Here is a 21,356-nt window from a genome sequence, read left to right on the forward strand (position 1 = left end):
CTTATCCATTTCTAAAGTCTGAAAACCATGAACAACCATTAGTTACATGTCAAGCACTCTCTTGGGACACGGATATGACAGATTTCCTCTTCTTGGGTGACTTGCTAGCTAGATGGAGAGACAGATTCATGGGTATTTAATTTTAACAAAAGCAGTACACGTTGGTTGCTTTACAATCACAAAGGAAGGATTCTTTCTCTCTCCCTGAAAACACCTTCTTGGGTTAACTCTTAATCTGTCAGCTGAATTGTTTTACAGAATCATAGTCCTGTTGGCTCCCCACTTAGAGAGAATACTTCTAAGAAGGTATGCTGTGGCCAGGTCTGGCCCTGGAGGTTTTGAGGCTACTGATGCAAAGGTGCAATGATGCTGGCTGCCCATGCTAAGGCTTCCAGAAGGATTGCCAAACCAGCACTTGTATCTCAAGTCACAGTAAACCTGCAGAAGCAGATAAGAGGAACATGTAACTGTGAAAGTGCCAGCCAACCACCATATTAGGACTCTGGATATGGGACATTTTACATGACAAGGGCCTTGCTATGTGGATTATTGCCTTAGTGTCTGGTCAGGCATGAGTTTGTTTTAGGTGGCTTGGCATTTGTACCCACCAAATGTTGTCAGTTGTTCCATGGTCTGTAGGTGAGATCTAGCCCCTCACTTTTCCTAGGACAGGCAAGATACCATCTAGGGATTAGACTCAAAGAAGCAGAGGTTCAGAGCTGGATTATACCCATTTCCCCTCAGTGAGTTGGCTTATTGGGTACTCCTGCTGGTGCCAAAATTAGAAGGAATCCAGGTATTCTTCAGCAAGTGAAGGGATAAACAAAATGTGGTACATCCACACAATGGAATACTGTTCAGCAGTTAAAACAAATGAGCTCTCAAGCTAAAGGAGACATGAAGGAACATTAAATGCACATTGCTATGTGAAAGAAGCATCCTAAAAAGGCTATATCCTATATAAATCCAACTTCATCACATTGTGGAAAGGGCCAAACAATAGGAATAGTAAAAAGATCAGTGTTTGCCAAGGCTTTAGGGGAAGTGGAAATGTTGGAGCACAGGGCATTTTTACGGCAATGTATTTCTTCTGATGATAGAGCAATGGTAGATGGGTGAGGTTGTGCTCAGTACAAAGAGTGAGCCCTAATGTAAACTGTGGACTTTAGTTAGGAATAATGTATCAATATTTGTTCATCAGTTGGAGCTAATATACACATGAATGCAAGATGTTGATAATAGAGGAAGCTTTAGGAGGGGTGAGGGTGTGGAGGAGGGAGGTATACTAAAATGCAGTACTTTCTGCACACTTTTCTATATGCCTAAAAGGGCTTTAAAAATTGAGTTTATTAAGTGAAAAAAAAAAGACTTGCAATAAGGGAGGGAGACAGTTCTGATCTTAAGACCTCCTAATGTCTGAAAGGTTTAGTCAGAAGAGGGCTTTTCTTTTATATAGACGTACAAACAAGGCTAGAAACTAGGTGTTCTAGAAGCTTCTAGAAACTGGGTGTTGGGGAGGAGGGGAGAAAGTGGAGAGACCAGTAAATCTCTTTCCTTGTTGTCAGCCAAGCTTTGAAAGAGATTGTTTGGCCTTCCAATGCTTGTTTGGCTTTGGGGGTGAGTCAAATTTAAGGGTCTTGTGGGGAAGGAGAGAGATTTGGCCAAGTTAAATTTATAGGCCTTCTGACTTACAGCAATGGACAGATCATCTAAGCAGAAAATAAAAAAGGAAACAATGGCTTTGAATGACACACTGGACCGGATGGACTTAACAGATATATACAGACCATTTCATCCTAAAGCAGCAGAATACACATTCTTCTGGAGTGCACATGGAACATTCTCCAGAATAGATCACATACTGGGTTGCAAATCAGACCTCAACAAGTACAAAAAGACTGAGATCAAACTGTGTGTATCTTCAGACCACAATGCTATGAAACTTGAAACCAACCATAAGAAAAAATTTGGAAAGACAACAAATACTTGAAGATAAATAAACATCCTACTAAAGAATGAATGAGTTAACCAAGTAGTTAAAGAGGAAATTAAAAAGTACCTGGAAGCCAATGAAAATGAAAACGCCACAGCCTCAAACCTCTAGGATGCAGCAAAGGCAGTCATAAGAGGGAAGTATATAGCAATCCAGGCCTTCCTAAAGAAGGAAGAAAGGTTTCTGATACACAACCTAGCCTTATACCTTAAAGAGCTGGAAAAAGAACAGCAAATAAAACTTAAAACCAGCAGAAGATGAGAAATAATAAAGATTAGAGCAGAAATCAATCAAAACCAAAACAAGTAAAAAAACAAAAAACAAACAACCTGCCAAATACCCCAGTAGAAGAGATCAATGAAACCAGGAGCTGGTTCTTTGAAAGAATTAACAAAATTGATAAACCTCTAGTCCGTCTGATTGAATGTAGGGGCATTTTGTTCTGATTGATCATGGGGACACATAATTCAGCTGATTCAGCTGATTCAGGAGAGGCAGGTTGGGAATTTGGAAAGTCTGTGGCCTCAACAAAGGGAGACAGGGGACCCATGGCAAATTTTATCTAAGTAATATGGAAAAGGGTGTGTCTCTGCAGTTTGACAAAAGATCACAAGAGAAGTTGAACTGGACAAGTTTATTCCTCACAGGTCCTGATGCCACATGATAGGGACATCAAGGCAAGTTGCAGGCAGAGAGGAAGAGAGGCGTGATAGAGACCATTATCATGGGCCATGAGTGAATTGCTTTGGAGTTCTGGGCCTAGGTCTAGAATGTCCCTTCAAACCCAAAAGAGTGGGGTTTTGGTCAGCTTCACAGGGACTTCTCTAAGGAGAGGAGGGCAGAAGGGAAAGGCCCTGGGAGCCTGGGAAGGTTGTTGCTCAGATGGGCTGCTGGGGAAATCATATCAGGAACCCACATGTGCTTGTAATTCTGCAGGCTGCTATCTTGGGCATGCACTTGCACACGAAGGCTAATGTTAGTTCAATGCCCCACTCAGGCTCCTTGGCCATAAACAAAATGGATACTAAGACAGCAATACCATGGAGTAGCTTAGCTAAAGTCTCCACATTCTCAGACACCAAGGTTGGGGGATGGACAGATTTTTTGACTGTAGCTTTTGTCTAGAAGCACAGCTCAGGTAAAGTTCGGCATTGTCAAAATCATTCCAGGCTGTCGTGTGCTTAGTGCGGCTAGCATCCCACTTCAGAGACCTCTGGCCTCCTGGGCTCCACGTGTTCACGGAGACAGAAGACACTGCACGAGGCCATGAAATTTTAGAAAACTTTATAGATGGCTCAGTCAGTAAAGCCTCCAACTTCCTCTCAGGTCATGATCTCACGGTCCGTGAGATGGAGCCCCGCATTGGGCTCTGTGCTGACAGCTCAGAGCCTGGAGCCTGCTTCGGATTCTGTGTCTCCCTCTCTCTCTGCCTCTTCCCCACTCATGCTCTGTCTGTCTCTCTCAAAAATAATAAGTAAACATAAAAAAAATTTTTTAAAAAGGAAAAATTTACTGACATGATGTCAGCAAATTCATTATGTCAGGTTTGAATATGAGCTGAAGGGAATTAGGTCTGCCAGTGACTTATCAACGCTGTGTGATGGTATATAAGCCTTAGTCATCTGGCATCCCAGGAAGCCATGTTTTCTTTGTGAACTCCTGCATGTATGTATGTAATTAGACCTATTTTCTGCTCTTGTCAATTTGACTCATGGGCCCAGCCATTGAATATAGGAGGGTAATGGGAGAAAGATTTTTCCTCCCCTTCCCTCTGGAAGCTCTAGCTCTAGCCACCCCTTTGAGTTATGCATCCCTGAACTCCCTCATTTGTGTGGATGTACCAGTTAATAAACAGCTATTTTTCTCTTGCTAATCTTTCTTTTGTCAGTCTAATTTGCAGGGCTCCTGTGCAGAGAACCTGGCAGTGTAAGGGAGAAAGATTTGTTTTCTTCCCTTACACTATAATAAAACTTACCTGTAATCATGGCTGCATGCTGAGTCTGTGAGTGCCGTTAGCATATGGGCAAACCTGAGGGTGGCTGTGGGTCCCCTCACTCCATGCTTAAAGGACCCTGACTCACTGAAACATGCTGAAAGCATTGTTTGGGAAAAGGAAAAGTAAAGGGGTAGATACCTGGGGTGCCTGGTGCCTGTGGAGTCATTGGTGACATTCATATACTGTGCAGAAAAGGGTTGATATATCAGGCCTTAGACTATGATTTTCAGAAAGACCTGCTTGCAAGGTTTGTCCTAGGCTGACATCTGGGAACTTGGATTATTGGAACGTTCCGATCATTCCCTAACCGATCAGGCTAATTTTCTCTGCCTAAACAGTTTGTGCAAACTATGTGGTTAATGTCGACACCTGCTTTCCTTCTGGGAGTCTGGAATTCTGATGTGTGCTAAGCAGGGGATGCCTGTGTGGCTGGTCCCCAGTACAACCCTTGGGCACTGAGTCTCCAACTAGCTTCAGATGTGTTCGATGCTGGAGGAATTAAGCACATCCTGTTTGATTCTACTGGGACAGAACTCTGGGAGATTTGTGCCTGGTTTCTTTCACCTTCACCCCATGAACTCTTTCCCTGTGCCAATTTTGCTTTTGTTGTATCCTTTTGCTGTAATAAGTCTAATACACGAGTATGACTGTAAGTTGAGTCCTGTGAGTCCTTCTAGTGAATCACCGGACCCCTGTGGTGTCTTGGCGACTCTGATGCCAAATTCCTAGAATTCTCATTGGAAAACACAATACAGCAGACAATTAGGGAACAGTCAGTCCGTCCAGTGGAGCAATGGGGAGGAATGACTGGCCAAGACCTGCTGAGTGTGGATCTCTCTCCACCCTTCCCAATTTCCTATGAGAATGAATAAAAAATGGACTGCAGAGGAAAATCTTAAAGTCCCAAGAAAGTATTCCCTGTACATTTAAGAGATCCTTGCTGTCCAGGCCTGACTTCTACAAAAGGGAGCTCAGCGTGTTGGATGCTGGTGGCTCTGGAGAGGCCGGTGCAGCCCTGCGTGAACATAATTCTAAATCCTTTGCATGAGCTTGAGGAGCATTACCACTGTTAAGGTCCTGTGAATTTGCCGTATCAGGATGAATGAAAAAATCTGACACTAGACTGCAAAATGCAGTGGGAAGGAGGGGTAAAATGGAAAGCCAGAAGGTTCTGGAATCACACACAGGAGTGTGGGGGAGGAGGATTTGGATTAAGTGGAGGAAATGATAGGAAGAGACAAATCAGGGGTCTGAGCAACCCTCGCGGTAGAGCCTGAAACCTCTGGCTTATGCCAATAGAATGAAGCATAGCATGTGAGAATGCACAGAAATGCATGTGAGCAGGGTGGCTTGGTGTCATACAGTTATGGATTTGAGTCCCAGAGATACCTCTTTCTAGCTGTGTGGCTTTGGACAAGTTACCAAACCTTTCTGAGCCTCATTACCGTCTACACTGATTTTAGACGCTAGCAACGGGCTTAGCACAGATCCTGGAACATAGTTCAGAGGCCAGTACAGAAACCTGCTATGGTTTTATTGTTATCGTTTTGTAGTTTGGGACACTTATTGTTTTATCTTCCCAGAACCCTCCCCTAGGATTCAGAGAAGTTATCTTAGAAGAGGTGAGCTCACTCAGTGAGCTCATGCAGTGAGCCACTGAGCTGGTGGTAATGGCAATGTCATAGCTCTCAGTGGAGAAAGTGTGTTCCTATGTTCTTCAAAATTTTTTGAGAGCGCAGTTCATTCCAGGCACTACTGGGATGGGCATATAGTTGTGAGCAAAGGAAATAGAGTCCGTGCTATTCTGGAACTGATAAGCTTGAGGGGAGGAGTCCATTGTTTCGCCTGTGGAGACTGACCCTTGTTTCTCCAATTGTCTCTTCTGTGGACAGCCCTAGAATCTGCTAAGACATGCTGTGTGGCCTGTCCCACAGCCTAGGTGTGAAATGGCATTGGTCTAGAAGCTCTAAGTCCCTGCCGGGTTACTAGTTGGGTAAGGTTGGGTATGGCCACAGGTAGTAAGAAGGAGTGGATGCTGTGAAAAACAGCAATTTGTTATTCCCTCTGGGTGTCCAGAGGCAGGGCTGTGTGTGAGATCAGGGGCACACACCAGGAAGTATCAACTGGGGGTGTTCCCTCAGACAGCCGTGGATTGTGGATGCCGAGGATCTTTTCAATAAAATTGTCCAGGCAGCAAAATAAACCAAAGCCTAAGTATGTAGATCAGGACCAGTCAAGAGCAATTCTGGGAGCCTTAGCACCATCTAGAAGGTGGACAGGACCCTGAGCATGAAGGGACAGGGTGGGTAGGTGGCCACGGCCCTTCTGTCAATCAGCTGTGTGTAATTTCTGGGGATGGGACCAGGTACCCCTGTTGGGGAAACTTACGATGTCCTACATTGCCACCAGTATTCAAAATCTTTGTGTCCTTGAGCATGTGTGTTTGCATATAGAAGGGCAAGTCCTCACCTACCCCAGAGCTGTACCTGTTGCCAGTCTCCACCTTGCCCTCAACCACACTTCCATGCTCTTCCACACTTTCAGTGTTGGTTTCCATGCTAATATTCTTTATCCGGGCCCAGCAACCCCTCTGGAACGGGCTGCTCCAGGCCAAGGCTGGCCAGGAGTCAGCAATTCACTCCTGGGCACTTGAAAGCTCTCCCAGCCTTGCTGGGGCCAGCAGACAATTCGGGGATGGGGGGCAGTCTCACCAAAGTCTGCTGCTTTTACAGCCAATGTAGCTTATGAAGCACCTTCCCAGAACTCCCCTTCTGCACGAGGAGAGAGTCAGGTTTCTGACTGTCCACTCACAAAGGAGGTGGGATTGCCAGTCCCTCTATCTTGTCTGGGATCTGGTGCCTAGCAATCTTCCTCTGCACCCAGACGATCGGATGATACCACTAGAGAAGCGTACGAATGCAGGCCTTGTAATGGGTAGAGGAGAGGTGGACAGTGCACCTCGTAACTGCGTGATGGACAAGCCTGTGGGTCTCTGCAGCTGGGAGAATACTTGAATATTTTTCATTCCCTTGGGAGGGTGAAGATCTCTGTCTCAACAGCCAGTCTAGTACTGGTACCCCTTACACACTGTCAGGAAGGCAACTGTCTAGGCATTTCTGGGTGCACAGCAACCCTGCAGAAGCTGCTGGCTGGGCACTGTGCTCAGCTGAGGCCCCTGGACTGGAATAAAAGAGATAGTTCCCATGGCCAAAGGGCAGGCCAGCTACAGGGTGAGAGTGTTAGCTAACAAGGGCACGTTGACCATAGTATGGTATGCCTGTAGCAGTTACCCATCTAGACAGTGTCCCAGAGAGAAACTTTGGGAATTAATATTACTCTCAGTCACACATGCAAAGCACATAACTGCTTTATCCTGAGTCAAAATTTTAAAGTTTATTGTAGCATCTCTATCAAGAATACATATTTATTGTGGTATCAAGATCAAGAATATATATAAATACATGGCTGAAGCCAAGAGTAAGACACAAGGGATATTTCAGGGTTAGTCAAAAGGTGGTCCTTCAGGGGGTCCAGAAGGCTAGATAGCTGTTGGGCAGAGGGCAGGAGACCTGGGAGCAGGCAGCGGCCAGCTATGGCCCTCAGCAAGAAGGGCAGAAATGGGGGCTAGCCGGTGAACTGAGTGCAAACTGAGATTTACTCAGCAGCATGTGGGCCTGAAGCACTCACTGTTTCCACTGCTAATTTCATTACATGACCTGCAGACTAGAGAAGTATGTGTGGCTGATATGCACAGGGGAGACAGACATGGGGACACAACTCTACAGATGTATCCTCAAGCAATAAGCAAGGCCAGTGCCCCATGTTCCCTGACTGCGCTTGTCCCTCCCCTGTGTTTCAGCTCAGGCTTGGGGAGCTCTGAGAGCAGGGCTGCCTGGGCCCCAGCCTGCTTCCTCACCGCCTTGTCCAAGCTCAGGGGACTGCCAGAGAAAGCTGCCTATGCCTGTAGGGCTGTTCCTTAAGAGGTAGCCCAGTTCCTTCTCGTAACATTCGGCTGCCTGTAGCAGCTCTCCATTCAGCTTATGGACTAATCCTTGGAGATACCAAGAATTGGGTGCACTTTGTGGAAGGTGATTTCCAGCTCTGTTCTGTAGTGGACATTTCATCTTTCCCTCCTCAGCTGGCTTTGTGCTTGAGGGCACATCTTCTAAATCACGTTGGACAGCAGTGTTTTCAGACTTCCCAAGATGCCCCTCAAAGTCGCAATACTGCTGGTGGGGTTGTCGCCTCTCAGTGTTGGGGTGCTCCTTACCGAAACGTGTCTGATAATAGTCTTCCTTTTCCAAGAGCTTGGTGACATCAGAATATGCGTGCAGAGGATCTACTCCTTTCTCAGTAGCTTTGATCACATAGTCAATAGCATATTTCTTTAGTTCTTCAATCTTCTCCCTATTCTTGCTAGCTTCAGATTCTCCTGCATTCTGAATCTGTTTGACTTTTGCCCTATAGCAGCACGCAATCTGGTAATACAGGTAACCGTTGTTTGGAATGGATTCCGATGCCCTTAGAAACAGTTCAATAGCTTTGTCTAGATCACCTTTATTTTTGTAAAATGTGGCTGCATTGCGAAGGACCTCTGCTGGGCAAGGAGTGTTCCCCACGGCCTCTGCCACCAAGCGCTCCCCTTCAGCTTCTTCATTCATCTTCTGCAATTTCAGGGCCAAGAGCACTCTGATATACTGATCATCAGGACTCAGCTCAAGGGCTTGCTTCAGAACATCAATGGAGAATGGCTTCTGTGGTTGATTATCCAGACAGTATGTTGCGATGGCCAGTCCAGAGGAGAATTCTGGGTTCTTGGGCTTCTCTTCCAAAGCCTTCTTGAAACACACCTTGGCCCTTTCATTGTGCTTTCCTCCACACTTCAGCAGTGTCCACCCTTCTTCACAGTCAAGCTCAGGGCACTCCATACTATATGGATTTGAAAACTTCTCACATACTTGTTTCACCTTGTCTACATACATCTGAGCATCTGCGAATCTGCCCAGGTGATAGTAGACCCAGGCATAGTTCCCCCAGGTGACCAGTTTTCTGATTTCTGCTTGATCAGAGTGCTCTCGCTGGACCAGCTCCTCAGCTCGCCGTAGGCACTCCAGGGCGGCCTCGTTGTGACCATTTAAGTGTTTTATGTAGGCCAAAAAGTTGTATGTTCTAGCTGGGAACTCTGTGTTTACGAATTCAGTCTGGTTACACACTCTATCTTCTAGATCATGCAAGACACCATCTTTTTTAAGTAAGTTCCACGTGAAATGGCATTTCAGCTGTGGGAGGATTTTCTCCAGAGAATTCTTGTTGACCTCACTGTGGAGAAAACAGACAAGGTCACTCTGATGTGCACCTGCCAGGCACCACATCCTGGGACACAGTTACAGGTGAATTTTGTGTGTCAACATGTCTGAGCTATGGGGGGCTCAGACATCTAGTCAAACATCAGTTCTGGCTGTAGCTGGAAGGGTGTTCCCAGGACAGATCAGCATCTGGCTCAGGAGGCTGGGGTAAAGCAGACTGTCTTCCCCAGTGTTGGATGGCACCATTGGTCTGGTGAGGGCCTGAGTACAGGCAGAAGGGGTGTGAATTCCATCTGCCTGCCTGTGTGAGCTGGACATGGGTCTTCTCTTCCCCTTAGACTGGGGCCTGTACCATCTGCCTTCCTCGTTCTCAGGCCCTCAGACTTGGACCTGAGCCTATGGCATTTCCCTCCATCTCTCCTGGGTCTGCAGCTTGTGGACAGTGGCCCGTGATTATGATCCTCAGCCTCCATAATCACCTGAGCCAGTTCCTGATAAGCTCTCTCTGTTTAATTGTGTGTGTGTGTGTAGTATGCTATATATTCATGCTATATTTGAAATATATATTTATAATATATTACATATTTATAAATATATACACACATTTTGTATATATGTATATATAAATATATATACATACACATACATATTTCAAATCAACAGTAGGTGAGAATCTTTATTGTAATCTTTATTTCACTGGAAAGTAGAGAAAAAAGTAGGTGTAAAAATAAGTATGTTTAGAAAATATTGTAGAAAGAATAAAAAAAGAGGATTAAAATTCTCAGTGAGGAAAACCAAAAAATATGTCCAGTTGTATAAAGGCTCTTCCTTTACAAGAAATGGGGATAAGCTGAAGATCCAGGTTTTTTTTCGCTGTTGACAAACAGACAAGGTAACAGAAAACCCAACTGAGGTCAAACATTGTGAGTCTGGTACTTGAGCCTACTCATGGTCTGAGCGAAGTTGATGACTTCAGTGCAGGGCAGAGCTGATGGTGGGATGGCCAAGAGTCCTCCATCCAAGAGTCCATCCTATTAACCTTCATGTAGAAGCTAAAGAAAAAGCCCTTTATGGAGTCTGAGCTCCATAGTTGGCTGCCCGAGTTTCCTCCATTATGGTGCTCTGAATGGTTGACTTTTTGGCCAGCAAACACATGGAAGAGCCTGGAACAACTGCCTTAAGCAAATGCCTGCTGCCTCTTCCCAGCCTTGGTGGGTGGGGCCTGACATCCCCCAACAGCTTATATGGATGTACATGTATTTCCTAGTGCTTTGTCTGGAGAGCCCTGACTCATCTATACCCTATGTTGTCCTAGACAGAAGAGGAGTTACTTCCCTTACACTCCCTAGCTTTCCCTCTCCTATATAGCTGTGGTCTGTGCAAGAATTCACAGAGCACGTCCCTTCCACTGTGAGGACAGGTATGCGAGGTGAGGTGGGCGGATGGGAGGAAGGCACTGCAGAGAGGAGACCTGGATCTTTTGTCCTGCTCCATTGGAATCCGGGCTCAGTCCTCACATTCTGGGCAATGTGGATTCAGCCATCCAACGACCCTTTACAGGGCTACTCCTTTGTGTTGCTTTGTTAGTTTTGAAGGATGCCAAGAAAAAGAAACTTAGTTATCCTTGCTCTCTCTGGCCTAGGAGACCACAGACTGGTTAGCAGGAGCCATGTAAAGAGACAAAAACCCAGGGGTGTTTTATACCATGCTGCGGAGACTGAGCCCTTTCCCTTCATCTTCACCATCTCCTCAGACCCATGGGTGCTTACTTTCAGTCTGATGGAGGCAGTCTCCCCAACACAGGCAAGATCCCCAGACAGAATGAATTCATTTTGAGGAACAAACGAAATCAACAGATTTGATGGAGGATGCCAAGGGAGTTATCACTGGCCTTATTCAGTTGGATAAACTACCATGTTCTCAAAGTGTGTTTTCCTATCAATATTTGCCTGGGACTTGGAGGATGTTTTACCGAGTTTGTGCTCCCCCTTTCCTACCAGTAGATTCTTGATACCACGAGATTGGAAAGATGCTCTAGAAATCATTAAACCCAGTTGTCGTCCATAGTTTTGGGTTTCATAGACTAGCACAACTTCAGAAAAGAAGTTATGAGCCAAATAGGGCTGCCAACTTAAATTAGGCAAAACTGTGACAATGGGAGAGAATGTATCCCAAAAGACACCAACCACCTATGCTTGCCAACACTGGATTAAAAAAAGTCAAAAAGAGGGGCGCCTGGGTGGCTTAGTCGGTTAAGCGTCCGACTTTCGCTTAGGTAATGATCTCGCGGTTCATGGGTTCAAGCCCCGCGTCGGGCTCTGTGCTGACTGCCAGCTCAGAGCCTGGAGCCTGTTTCAGTCATTAAAAAAAAAAAACCCACTGAAATCCTGTCATTTGCATAAACATAGAAGGAATATGAGGACATCTTGCTAAGTGAAATAAGCCAGACAGAGAAAGACAGATACCACATAATGTCACTTATCTGTGGAGTCTTAAAAAAAATAGTTAAACTCATAGAAACAGTAGAAAAGTGGTTGTGGGGGAGGAGGGTGGAAATAGGTAGACATTGTCAGCTCAGAAAAATTTTCCTTCTACTATTCTAGGTTCTTTGGCTAGTCAAATACTTAAATCGACACTAGACAGATGAACCGGGAAGAAAAAATTAAATTTGTAGGTGCAGGAGCCCCATAAAAGTATGAGGGCCAAAGGCAGTCAGGCAGTTGAGGCTCAAATGCCATCCTCAGCTAAGGAGTGGATTGGGTGCTAGAATTTCAAAGGTGTGGAGAGCAATTACCAACAAGATGAGTGCAGACGGTTGATAATCAGCCTTTTGCCCTGCAGTGCATATAAATCTTTCAGATAAAAAGTTCTCTCTGGTAACAGCTCCCTTTGGGGTCAGTCCCCATATCTAAATCCCTCAGGCAGTTAACAGAGAGGCAAACATTTTCCTGAGTCTGTTGGGTCTCAGTTGCCTTTGGCTCAAAATAACCCACATGCCAAAGTGACACATTCTGGGGTGGCGTACCTTCTGCCCCTTCACCGTATTTCTCAGTTCTGAAAGAGCAAACTTTGGGTCAGCACAATCTCATTATGAACTGCAGTGTTGGCTTAGTCATTAGCACATTTGCAAAGAAGTAAGCATGCTTTTTAAATAATCCACAACAACCACAACAAAACTCACTGACTTAGTCTTTTCACAAAAGAAACAAAAGAGGGGCCAGGACCTCCAGTAACTATCCTGGAGGGGGTGGTGCCCTACAGGCCCTCTGCCCCTTTCCACCTGCCAGTCTCTCCCCGTCACCTCCCGCTCTTCTGAGGGTCTTCCCTCAGGGTCTGTAAATCAGAAATGGCCGCAGAGCTAAGTGAAATTTATGATCGAATTAGATAAATGTGAATTTAATCTATAAGCAAACACTGCATCAACATACCTCAGGAAGTTATGTGCAAGCCCAAGATTTGTGGGAAATTCTCAACTTCCTATCAGAAAAGTAGGGAACATTTACCTCATGATGGCTATTTCCCTCAATTCTGAAAAGTTGGGGTCCAGGGTGATTTTATTTTCTGCTTGTGGATCAGAAGCAAATGCCAAAGGGCCTTCCATCCATGATGCCAGCTAGCCCTGAGGTCTGTGCTTTTATCAAACAGAAAAGGACAGTGAGGCCAATACAATGCTATCAAGATTCCCACTGAGGAGAAACTGAAACCGGTGTGTCAGAGCTGAGGTCATTCTAGACTGGGAACAGAGTTCAACACAAACTGTCTGGGGGCTTGGAAAAAGGCATTATACATACATAGGCCCTATTCCAGAGCTTCTATTGAAATTCTAAGCTTCTGTGGGCTTAGGCTCAGGAATCTGCATTCATACAAACACCCTAGAAATTGTGTACCTGCAGGAGCCCCTGTCCCACATTTTGAGAAGCAGTGTTCTAAAGGGATTCCGAAGCGGTGTTCTAGAGGGGTTCTGAAAAGCCCTTCCTACTTACTTGTCAGATATAATGTAGTATATCAAAGAGCAAGGCAGACAATCTAGAAGAAAGGAAAATGACCATAAGATACTTGGATTTCTGTTACCTCTTTGGCCTGCTCTTGAATATTTCTGGAATCACATTATTTAGCCTCTTTTCCTTATGAGGAAATGGCCCTGAATGAACTTCCTTTTTCCTTCCATCCAAATTGTAGGAAACTATGCCCTGGGGAGGTCCACTTTTACTTTCCTCTAAGCTGTGGCTCTGTGCACTCTAAGAGTTTCTATCAAAGAGAATGGTCCACAATAGCTAAAACATGGAAAGAGCCTAAGTGTCCATCAACAGACGAATGGATCAAGAAGATGTGGTTTATCTATACCATGGAATACTACAAGGCAATGAGAAAAAATGAAATCTGGCCATGAGTAGCAACAAGGATGGACCTTGAGGGAGTTATGCTGAGCAAAATAAGTCAGGCAGAGAAGGACAAATAACATATGTTTGCACGTATAGGAGGATTAGGAGGAACTTAACTGAGGACCATGGGGGAGAAGAAGGGGGGAAATGGTGGGGGAAAGGGAGAGAGGCAAACCATGAGACTCTTGAATGCTGAGAACAAACTGAGGACTGATGGGTGTGGGGGGGAGGTGGGAGATGGGCATGGAGGAGGGCACTTGTGGGGATGAGCACTGGGTGTTATATGGAAACCAACTTGACAATAAACTATTTGTAAGAAAATAAATAAACAAATAAATAAATAAAAAAGAGAATGGTCCTTGTTCTCCAAATAGGGACCCCGAGGGCCTACTTCTTTAACTCCTGCCCCTTGTCTCTAGCGTGAGCATAATTAAAAGCATTAAGACCCTTCACTATCTTGGATTTTGCCCACAGAACCAGAAGATGCTTGGCCCTGGAGTTTGGTACCTCACTAATGATTCTGCTCTGCCACCTACTCTCTTGCCCACTGAGCCTCATTTTGCTCATCTAGAAAATGAGGCTAAGTCCGGAAGTTTTCCTTCTATTTCTATTTTTTGGAACAGCTTGAGAAGGATAGGTATTAACTTTGCTTTAAATGTCTGGTAGAATTCCCCAGGGAAGCCATCTGGCCCAGGATTCTTATTTATTGGGAGATTTTTGATAATTGATTCAATTTCTTCACTAGTTATGGGTCTGTTCAAATTTTCTGTTTCTTCCCGTTTGAGTTTTGGCAGTGCGTAGGTGTCTAGGATTGTGTCCATTTCTTCCAGATTGTCCTATTTGTTGGTGGGAATGCAAATTGGTGCAGCCACTCTGGAAAAGCAATGTGGAAGTTCCTCAAAAAATTAAAAACAGAAATACCCTATGACCCAGCAGGGATACAGGAGTGTTGATGCACAAGGCACATGTACCCCAATGTTCACAGCAGCACTTTTAACAATAGCCAAAGTATGGAGAGAGCCTAAATGTCCATCAACTGATGAATGGATAAAGAAGATGTAGTTTATATATTCAATGGAGTACTACTTAGCAATAAGAAAGAATGAAATCCTGCCATTTGCAGCAATGCAGATGGAACTGGAAGGTATTACACTGAGTGAAATAAATCAGTCAGAGAAGGACAGATATCATATGTTTTTACTCATATGTGGATCTTGAGAAACTTAACAGAAGATCATGGGAGAAGGAGAAAGGGAAAAATAGTTACTAACAGAGAGGGAGGGAGGCAAAGCACAAGAGACTCTTAAATACAGAGAATAAACAGAGGGTGGATGGGGGCGGGTGGAGGAGAGAGGAATATGGGTGATGGGCATTGAGGAAGGCACTCGTTGGGATGCGCGCTGGGTGTTGTATGGAAGCCAATTTGACAATAAATTATATTCATAAAAAATAGAAAATGAGGCTAATAAAAAAATCACAGTTCTTCCTTCCTAAGGCTATTGGGAAGATGATATGAAATCACGCACGTAAAGCCCTTGACAGAGCACACTACCAGCTGCTGACCACACAGAGAAGCGTTACCCCCCACAATCGCTGGTCTATTAGTGTTATGATTTTAAGCGAATTTTTAGTGCACGAGGAAGCAACAGAGTTTCTCAGTGAATAGGGCAGAGGAGGGCACTCATCAGCCAGCCTGCAGGTAGGAGGTGTTTCCCCAGGTGGTTTTTCCCCTTTGGGAATTTTTAGCCCTGCTAGGTAGGAGCAGCCCCACCTGGCTCTGGCCCTACAGCCTCTGGGAACAGGGCAACCTGATGTGGGCACCCTTCTAGTGGAGTCCAGAGAGCCCCTCCCCCGCAGACTTCCTCAGGTCATTAGCTCTGGACACACCTAAGCACAGGCCAGTGTAAAGCCTCTTGGGCAAACTGACTAACAGAGCTCTGGGCAGGGCCAGGTTTTCTGGTCAACCCAGTCATGGAGACACGTACATAACCTGGAGCCCGTTATATAGCCAAGGGTAACCTGAGGCACTTAGCAGTGACTTCCTCTTGCCCACCCAGCCCCAAATAGGAGCCCTGAGGTCTTCCCCAGGGAGTGGTCACTAGGATCCTCCCTCCCCCCGGGTGTTTGAGTGGAAATGGCTTCTTCTCTCAACTCTATCTTTCCTGAGGCTCTAATGGCAGAACTTAAGCTTGTTTACATGCATTTAAAAAAAAAACAAACAAGTTTGCTAAGATTATACTTTACATACAATAAAATGCACACATTTTAAGTGTACAGTTTGAGGAGTTTTGACCAATGTATATACCCAAGCAACCACCACCACTCTCTCCTTCCAGACTATTTACATCATTCCCAAAGATTCCCCTCTCTGCTTCCTACCCAGCTCCAGCCCCCTCCGCCATCCCAGGCAACCACTGACCTGCTTCCCATCACTAGAGATTATTAGATCATTATTTAAAAAGAGATTAGGTCATTGTGTTTTGAAGAGAAAACTGTTTGCTGCTCCCCAACTCTCAACACGGAAATAAAAACAAACTCTGTGCTTCGCGTTTTGTTTTGATGTAAGAAATGGAAAAATGCCCATCTGGAAGAATTTCTTCTACTTCCCACCTCGGACTGACCCAACGTTTCAGGGCTCTCCACGGGAGTGGAGTCTGTACTACAATTCCATCTTTAATAATATCTGCTGAAAAGAAAATTTTCTTTTTAAAACAAAAAGAAATAAAAACTTCTTAGTTGTTGCAAAGAAAACAACAACAAAAAGCCCATAAAGAGTAATTCCATCACCCCTCCCGGGTCTAACTTGGAATCTACAAACTGTGCTTGAGTGGGTCTAACACTCCTGCTGAGCCCTTCTCTCTTCTGGGTTCCCAGCGAGGGGAGCAGTTCTAGAAGCTCAGGAAGCCTGAGTGTGTACACCGGGGAAAAGACCCAGAAATAAAAAGTGACCACACTAATAAAGGCAAGGTTCATGAAAAAGCAACCGGACAACACAGGAGCCTGCCTGCACCCAGCAGCTCCGTTTACAATTTGCATTCAAGGTCAAGGGCGCTTATGTCACTGACCTCATGTCTGCACTCTGCTCCTCTTCTGTTTTGAAAAGCTGGGCTCCAAGCTGATTCCTTCTTGGGAAGTTTTCCAAGTGTGCCCCAAGTCCCTGCTGAAGGAGCTATATAGGGGACGGAGGGTGGGAGACGAGTCAGCTGATGTTTTCTCCCTGTCGGCTCAGTGAAAGTGAAGGGAATTGGAAAGTGAAACTAATCAAATGCAAGAGGAGGAAAAGAAGACTGAAGGTTGAAATCTCTGATGTCAGTGGAAGCATTCATGAAACACTCTGCAACTGTGCTTTGAGAGAATATGTAAGCACTCCCAGGAATCTGACCATCCATCTAGGGCGAGTTCCAGGAAACAGTTTTTTTTTTAATTGCAAGTGAATATTTTATTATTCTTATTTGAAAGCAAAACAACTTTGAAAAAATTTTTAAAACATTTATTTTTGAGAGAGAGAAAGAGGGAACACAAGCGATGGAGGGACAGAGACTGAGAGACAGAGAGAGAGAGGGAGGGAGGGAGACACAGAATTCCAAGCAGGCTCTAGACTCCGAGCTGTGAGCACAGAGCCTGATTCAGGGCCGATGCAGGACTTGAACTCAGCAGCCATGAAATCATGATCTAAGCCACCCAGGCGCCCCAAGAAAAATAGTTTTGAAACAACTTGTTTTTCTAACCAGAATGACTAGAAAAATAGAATGAAAAACCTAGAATGAGGAAACAAAATGTAAGCATCATGGTGTTTGATGAGCATCAACTTGACTAAATAGCCGTAGTACTGAGTCAAACACTAATTGAGGTGGGACTCCAAAGGCATTTTGTAAATGTTACATGTTCAGTTGACTTTGTTTTCTCAAAATTTAAAACTTTGAAAAAATTATATAGTTGACACACAATATCACATTAGTTTCAGGCATACAACTTGGTGACCTCACAAATGTATACATTATACTGTGTTTACCATGAGTACAGTTCACCATTTGGTAGGTACTACAGTACTGTTGATGGTATTCCCCATGCTCTGTTTCTTATTTCCCGGACTTACTCATCCCTAACTGGAGACTGTGTCTCCCTCCTTCACCTGTTTGTCCCTACCTCCCACCCCTCTTTCCTCTGGCAACCCTCACTTTCTCTGTATTTATAGTTCTTTTTTTTTTTTAAATAATTTTTTAAAATGTTTTATTTATTTCTAGGAGAGAGAGAGAGACAGCGTGAGCAGGGGAGGGTCAGAGAGAGAGGGAGTCACAGACTGAAACAGGCTCCAGGCTCTGAGCTGGCAGTCAGCACAGAGCCCGACGCGGGGCTCGAACCCACACACCGCGAGATCATGACCTAAGCGAAAGTCGGACGCTTAACTGACTAAGCCACCCAGGCGCCCCTCTGTATTTATAGTTCTGATTCAGCTATTCATTTATTCATTCATTTTTTTTTTTAAGAGTCCACTTAAGAGTGAAATTATATGGTATTTACCTGAGTCTGATGATTTTACCTAGCATAATACCCTCTAGGTCCATCCATGTTGTCTGAAATGACATGGTACAATTCTTTTTAAAAAAGTTTTTAAATGTTTATTTAATTTTTTGGGAGAGAGAGAGCAAGAGAGAGAGAGAGCATTATCGGAGGAACAGAGAGAGATGGAGACACAGAATCTGAAACAGGCTCCAGGCCCTGAGGTGTCAGCACAGAGCCGGACATGGGGCTCCAACCCACAAACCGTGAGATCATGACCTGAGCCGAAGTCGGATGCTTAACTGATTGAACCACCCAGGCACCCCTGAGCTCATCCTTTTTTATGACTGTGTAATATTCACATGTGTGTACACATCTTCCTTATCCATTCATCTATTGAAGGGCACTTAGGTGGCTTCCGTATCTTGGCTATTGTAAATCATGCTGCAAAAAACAGGGGTGCATGTGTCTTTTCACGTTAGTGTTTTCTTTTTTAAATTAAAAAAATGTTTATTCACTTTTGAGAGAGAGAGACAGACAGAGCATAAGCAGGAGAGGGACAGAGAGAAAGAGTGAGACACAGAATCTGAAGCAGGCTCCAGGCTCTGAGCTGTCAGCACAGAGTCTGACGCAGGGCTCGAACCCACGAACCACAAGATTATGACCTGGGCCAAAGACAGACACTCAACCGGTTGAGCCACCCAGATGCCCCTCAGACTAGTGTTTTCATTTTCTTTGGGTAAATACCCACTAGTGGAATTATTGGATCTTATATTATTTCTATTTTTAATTTTGGGGGGAAGCTCCATACTGTTTCCCTAGTGGCTGCACCAGTTTACATTCCCACCAGCCAAGCACAGGGATTGCTTTATCTCCACATCCTCAGCAATGCCTGTTACTGTCCTTTTGATTTTAGCCATTCAAACTAGTATAAGTTAATATTTCTTTGTGGTTTTCATTTACATTTCTCTAATTAGTGATGTTGAGCATCTTTTCATGTGTCATCTTTTCATCTGTCCAGATTCTTTGGAAAAATGTCTATTCAGGTCTTCTGCCCATTTTTTAATTGGCTTGTGTGGTTCTGGGTATTGAGTTGTTTAAGTACTTTATATATTTTGGGTATTACACCATTATTAGATATATCATTTGCCGATATCTTCTCCCATTCAGTATGTTGTTTTTCGTTTTTTTGACGGTTTCCTTTGCTGTGCAAAAGCTTTTAATTTTGATGTAGTCCCAACAGTTTATTTTTTCTTTTGTCTCCCTTGTATTAGGAGACATAGCTAGAAAAAATGTTGCTATGGCAATGTCAGAGACATTACTGCCTTTTTCTCTTCTAGGATTTTTATGGTTTATGGTCTCCCATTTAGGACTTTAATCCATCTTGAGTTTATTTTTGTGTATGGTTTAAGAAAGCGGTCCGGTTTTATTCTTTTACGTGCAGCTGTCCAGTTTTCCCAGCACCATTTGTTGAAGAGACTGTCTTTACCCCATTGTATATTTTTGGCTCCTTTGTTGTAGATTAATTGACCATATAATTGTGGGCTTATTTCTGGGCTCTCAATCCTGTTCCACCGATCTATGTGTCTATTTTTGTGCCAGTACCATACTCTTTTGATTACTACTAGATCTTGAAATCTGATATTGTGGTACCTCCAACTTTGTTCTTTCTCAGGATTGCTTTGGCTATTTGGAGTCTTTTGTGGTTCTATAATACAATATTTGTTTTAGTTTTGTGAACAATGCTGTTGCCATTTCGATAGAGATTGCATTGAATCTGCGGATTGCTTTTGGTAATATAGACATTTTAACAATATTAATTCTTCCAATCCATGAGCATGGAATGTTTTTCCATTTGTTTGTGTCATGAATTTCTTTCATCAGTATTTTATAGTTTTTGGAGTACAGATCTTTCTCCTCTTTGGTTGTTTATTCATTGGTATTTTATTCTTTTTGGTGCAATTGTAGATGGTGTTTTTTTTTTTTTAAATTCCCTGTTTGCTACTTTGTTATTAGTGTATAGAAAAGCTGCCCAATTCTGAGTATTAATTTTGTATCCTGCCATTTAACTGAATTTGTTTATTACTTCTAGTAGTATTTTTTTTTTTTTTTTGGTGAAGTCTTTAGGATTTTCTATGTATAATATCACGTCTGCAAATAGTGACAGTTTAACTTCTTTACCAACATAGATGCCTCTTATTTCTTTTGCATGTCTGATTGCTGTGGCTAGGACTTCCAGTATTATATTGAATAAAACTGGGGAGAGTGGGCATCCCTGTCTTTTTCCTGACCATAGAGGAAATTCAGTTTTCACCATTGAATATGATGTAAACTGTGGGTTTTTCATTATGTTGAGGTATGTTCCTTCGTTTTTTTTTTTTTTAATTTTTAATGTTTTATTTATTTCTAGGAGAGAGAGAGAGAGACAGTGTGAGCAGGGGAGGGTCAGAGAGAGAGGGAGACACAGAATCTGAAATAGGCTCCAGGCTCTGAGCTGGCAGTCAGCACAGAGCCCGACGGGAGCTCGAACCCACGAACCGCGAGATCATGACCTAAGCGAAAGTCAGACACTTAACCGACTAAGCCACCCAGGCGCCCCAAGGTGTGTTCCTTCTAAACCCACTTTGTTGAGGGGTGTCTGGGTGGCTCAGCTGGTTAAGTGTCTGACGTTGGCTCAGGTCATGGTCTCATGGCTCATGGTTTTAAGCCCAATGACAGACTCTGTGTTGACATCTCAGAGCCTGGAGCCTGCTTCGGATTCTGTGTCTCTTTCTCTGCCCCTCCCTTGCTTGCATTCTGTCTCTTTCTCTCTCTCAAAAATAAACATTAAAGTTAATACACAAAAAATAAAAAATAAACCCACTTTGTTGAGAGTTTTTATCATGAATGGATGTTGAATCTTGTCAAAAGCTTTTTCTGCATGTGTTGAGATGGTCAGATGATTTTTGTCCTTCATTTTGTTGATGTGGTGTATGGTGCTAATTTATTTGTGAATATTGAAGCATCCTTACATTCCTAGAATAAATGCCACCTGGTCATGGAGAATGATGTTTTTAGTTTATTATTGTAGGCAGTTTGCTAATATTTTGTTGAGGATTTTTGCTTTTGTGTTCATGATGGGTATTGGCCTGTAGTTTTCATTTTTTTGTGGTGTGTTTGTTGGTTTTGGTATCAATGTA

At 43.9% G+C, this 21,356-nt stretch overlaps 2 protein-coding genes across 2 annotated transcripts in view; one reads left to right on the plus strand and one right to left on the minus strand.

Annotated features, from left to right (window-relative positions):
* Nucleotides 1–21,356, plus strand: part of LIPA (lipase A, lysosomal acid type) — a 167,381-nt gene that overhangs the window by 49,213 nt on the left and 96,812 nt on the right. The window lies entirely within an intron of this gene.
* IFIT3 (interferon induced protein with tetratricopeptide repeats 3) lies at nt 7,405–16,899 on the minus strand. The gene is made up of 2 exons (XM_039222015.1): nt 16,743–16,899; nt 7,405–9,308 (listed from the first exon to the last, which is right to left on the minus strand). The coding sequence occupies exons 1-2, from the start codon at nt 16,745–16,747 to the stop codon at nt 7,850–7,852; spliced, it is 1,464 nt and encodes a 487-aa protein (XP_039077946.1). The 5' UTR covers nt 16,748–16,899; the 3' UTR covers nt 7,405–7,849.

Source organism: Hyaena hyaena, unplaced genomic scaffold (genome assembly GCF_003009895.1).
Source record: "Hyaena hyaena isolate Hyena2069 unplaced genomic scaffold, ASM300989v1 scaffold_1038, whole genome shotgun sequence".
NCBI lineage: Eukaryota > Metazoa > Chordata > Mammalia > Carnivora > Hyaenidae > Hyaena > Hyaena hyaena.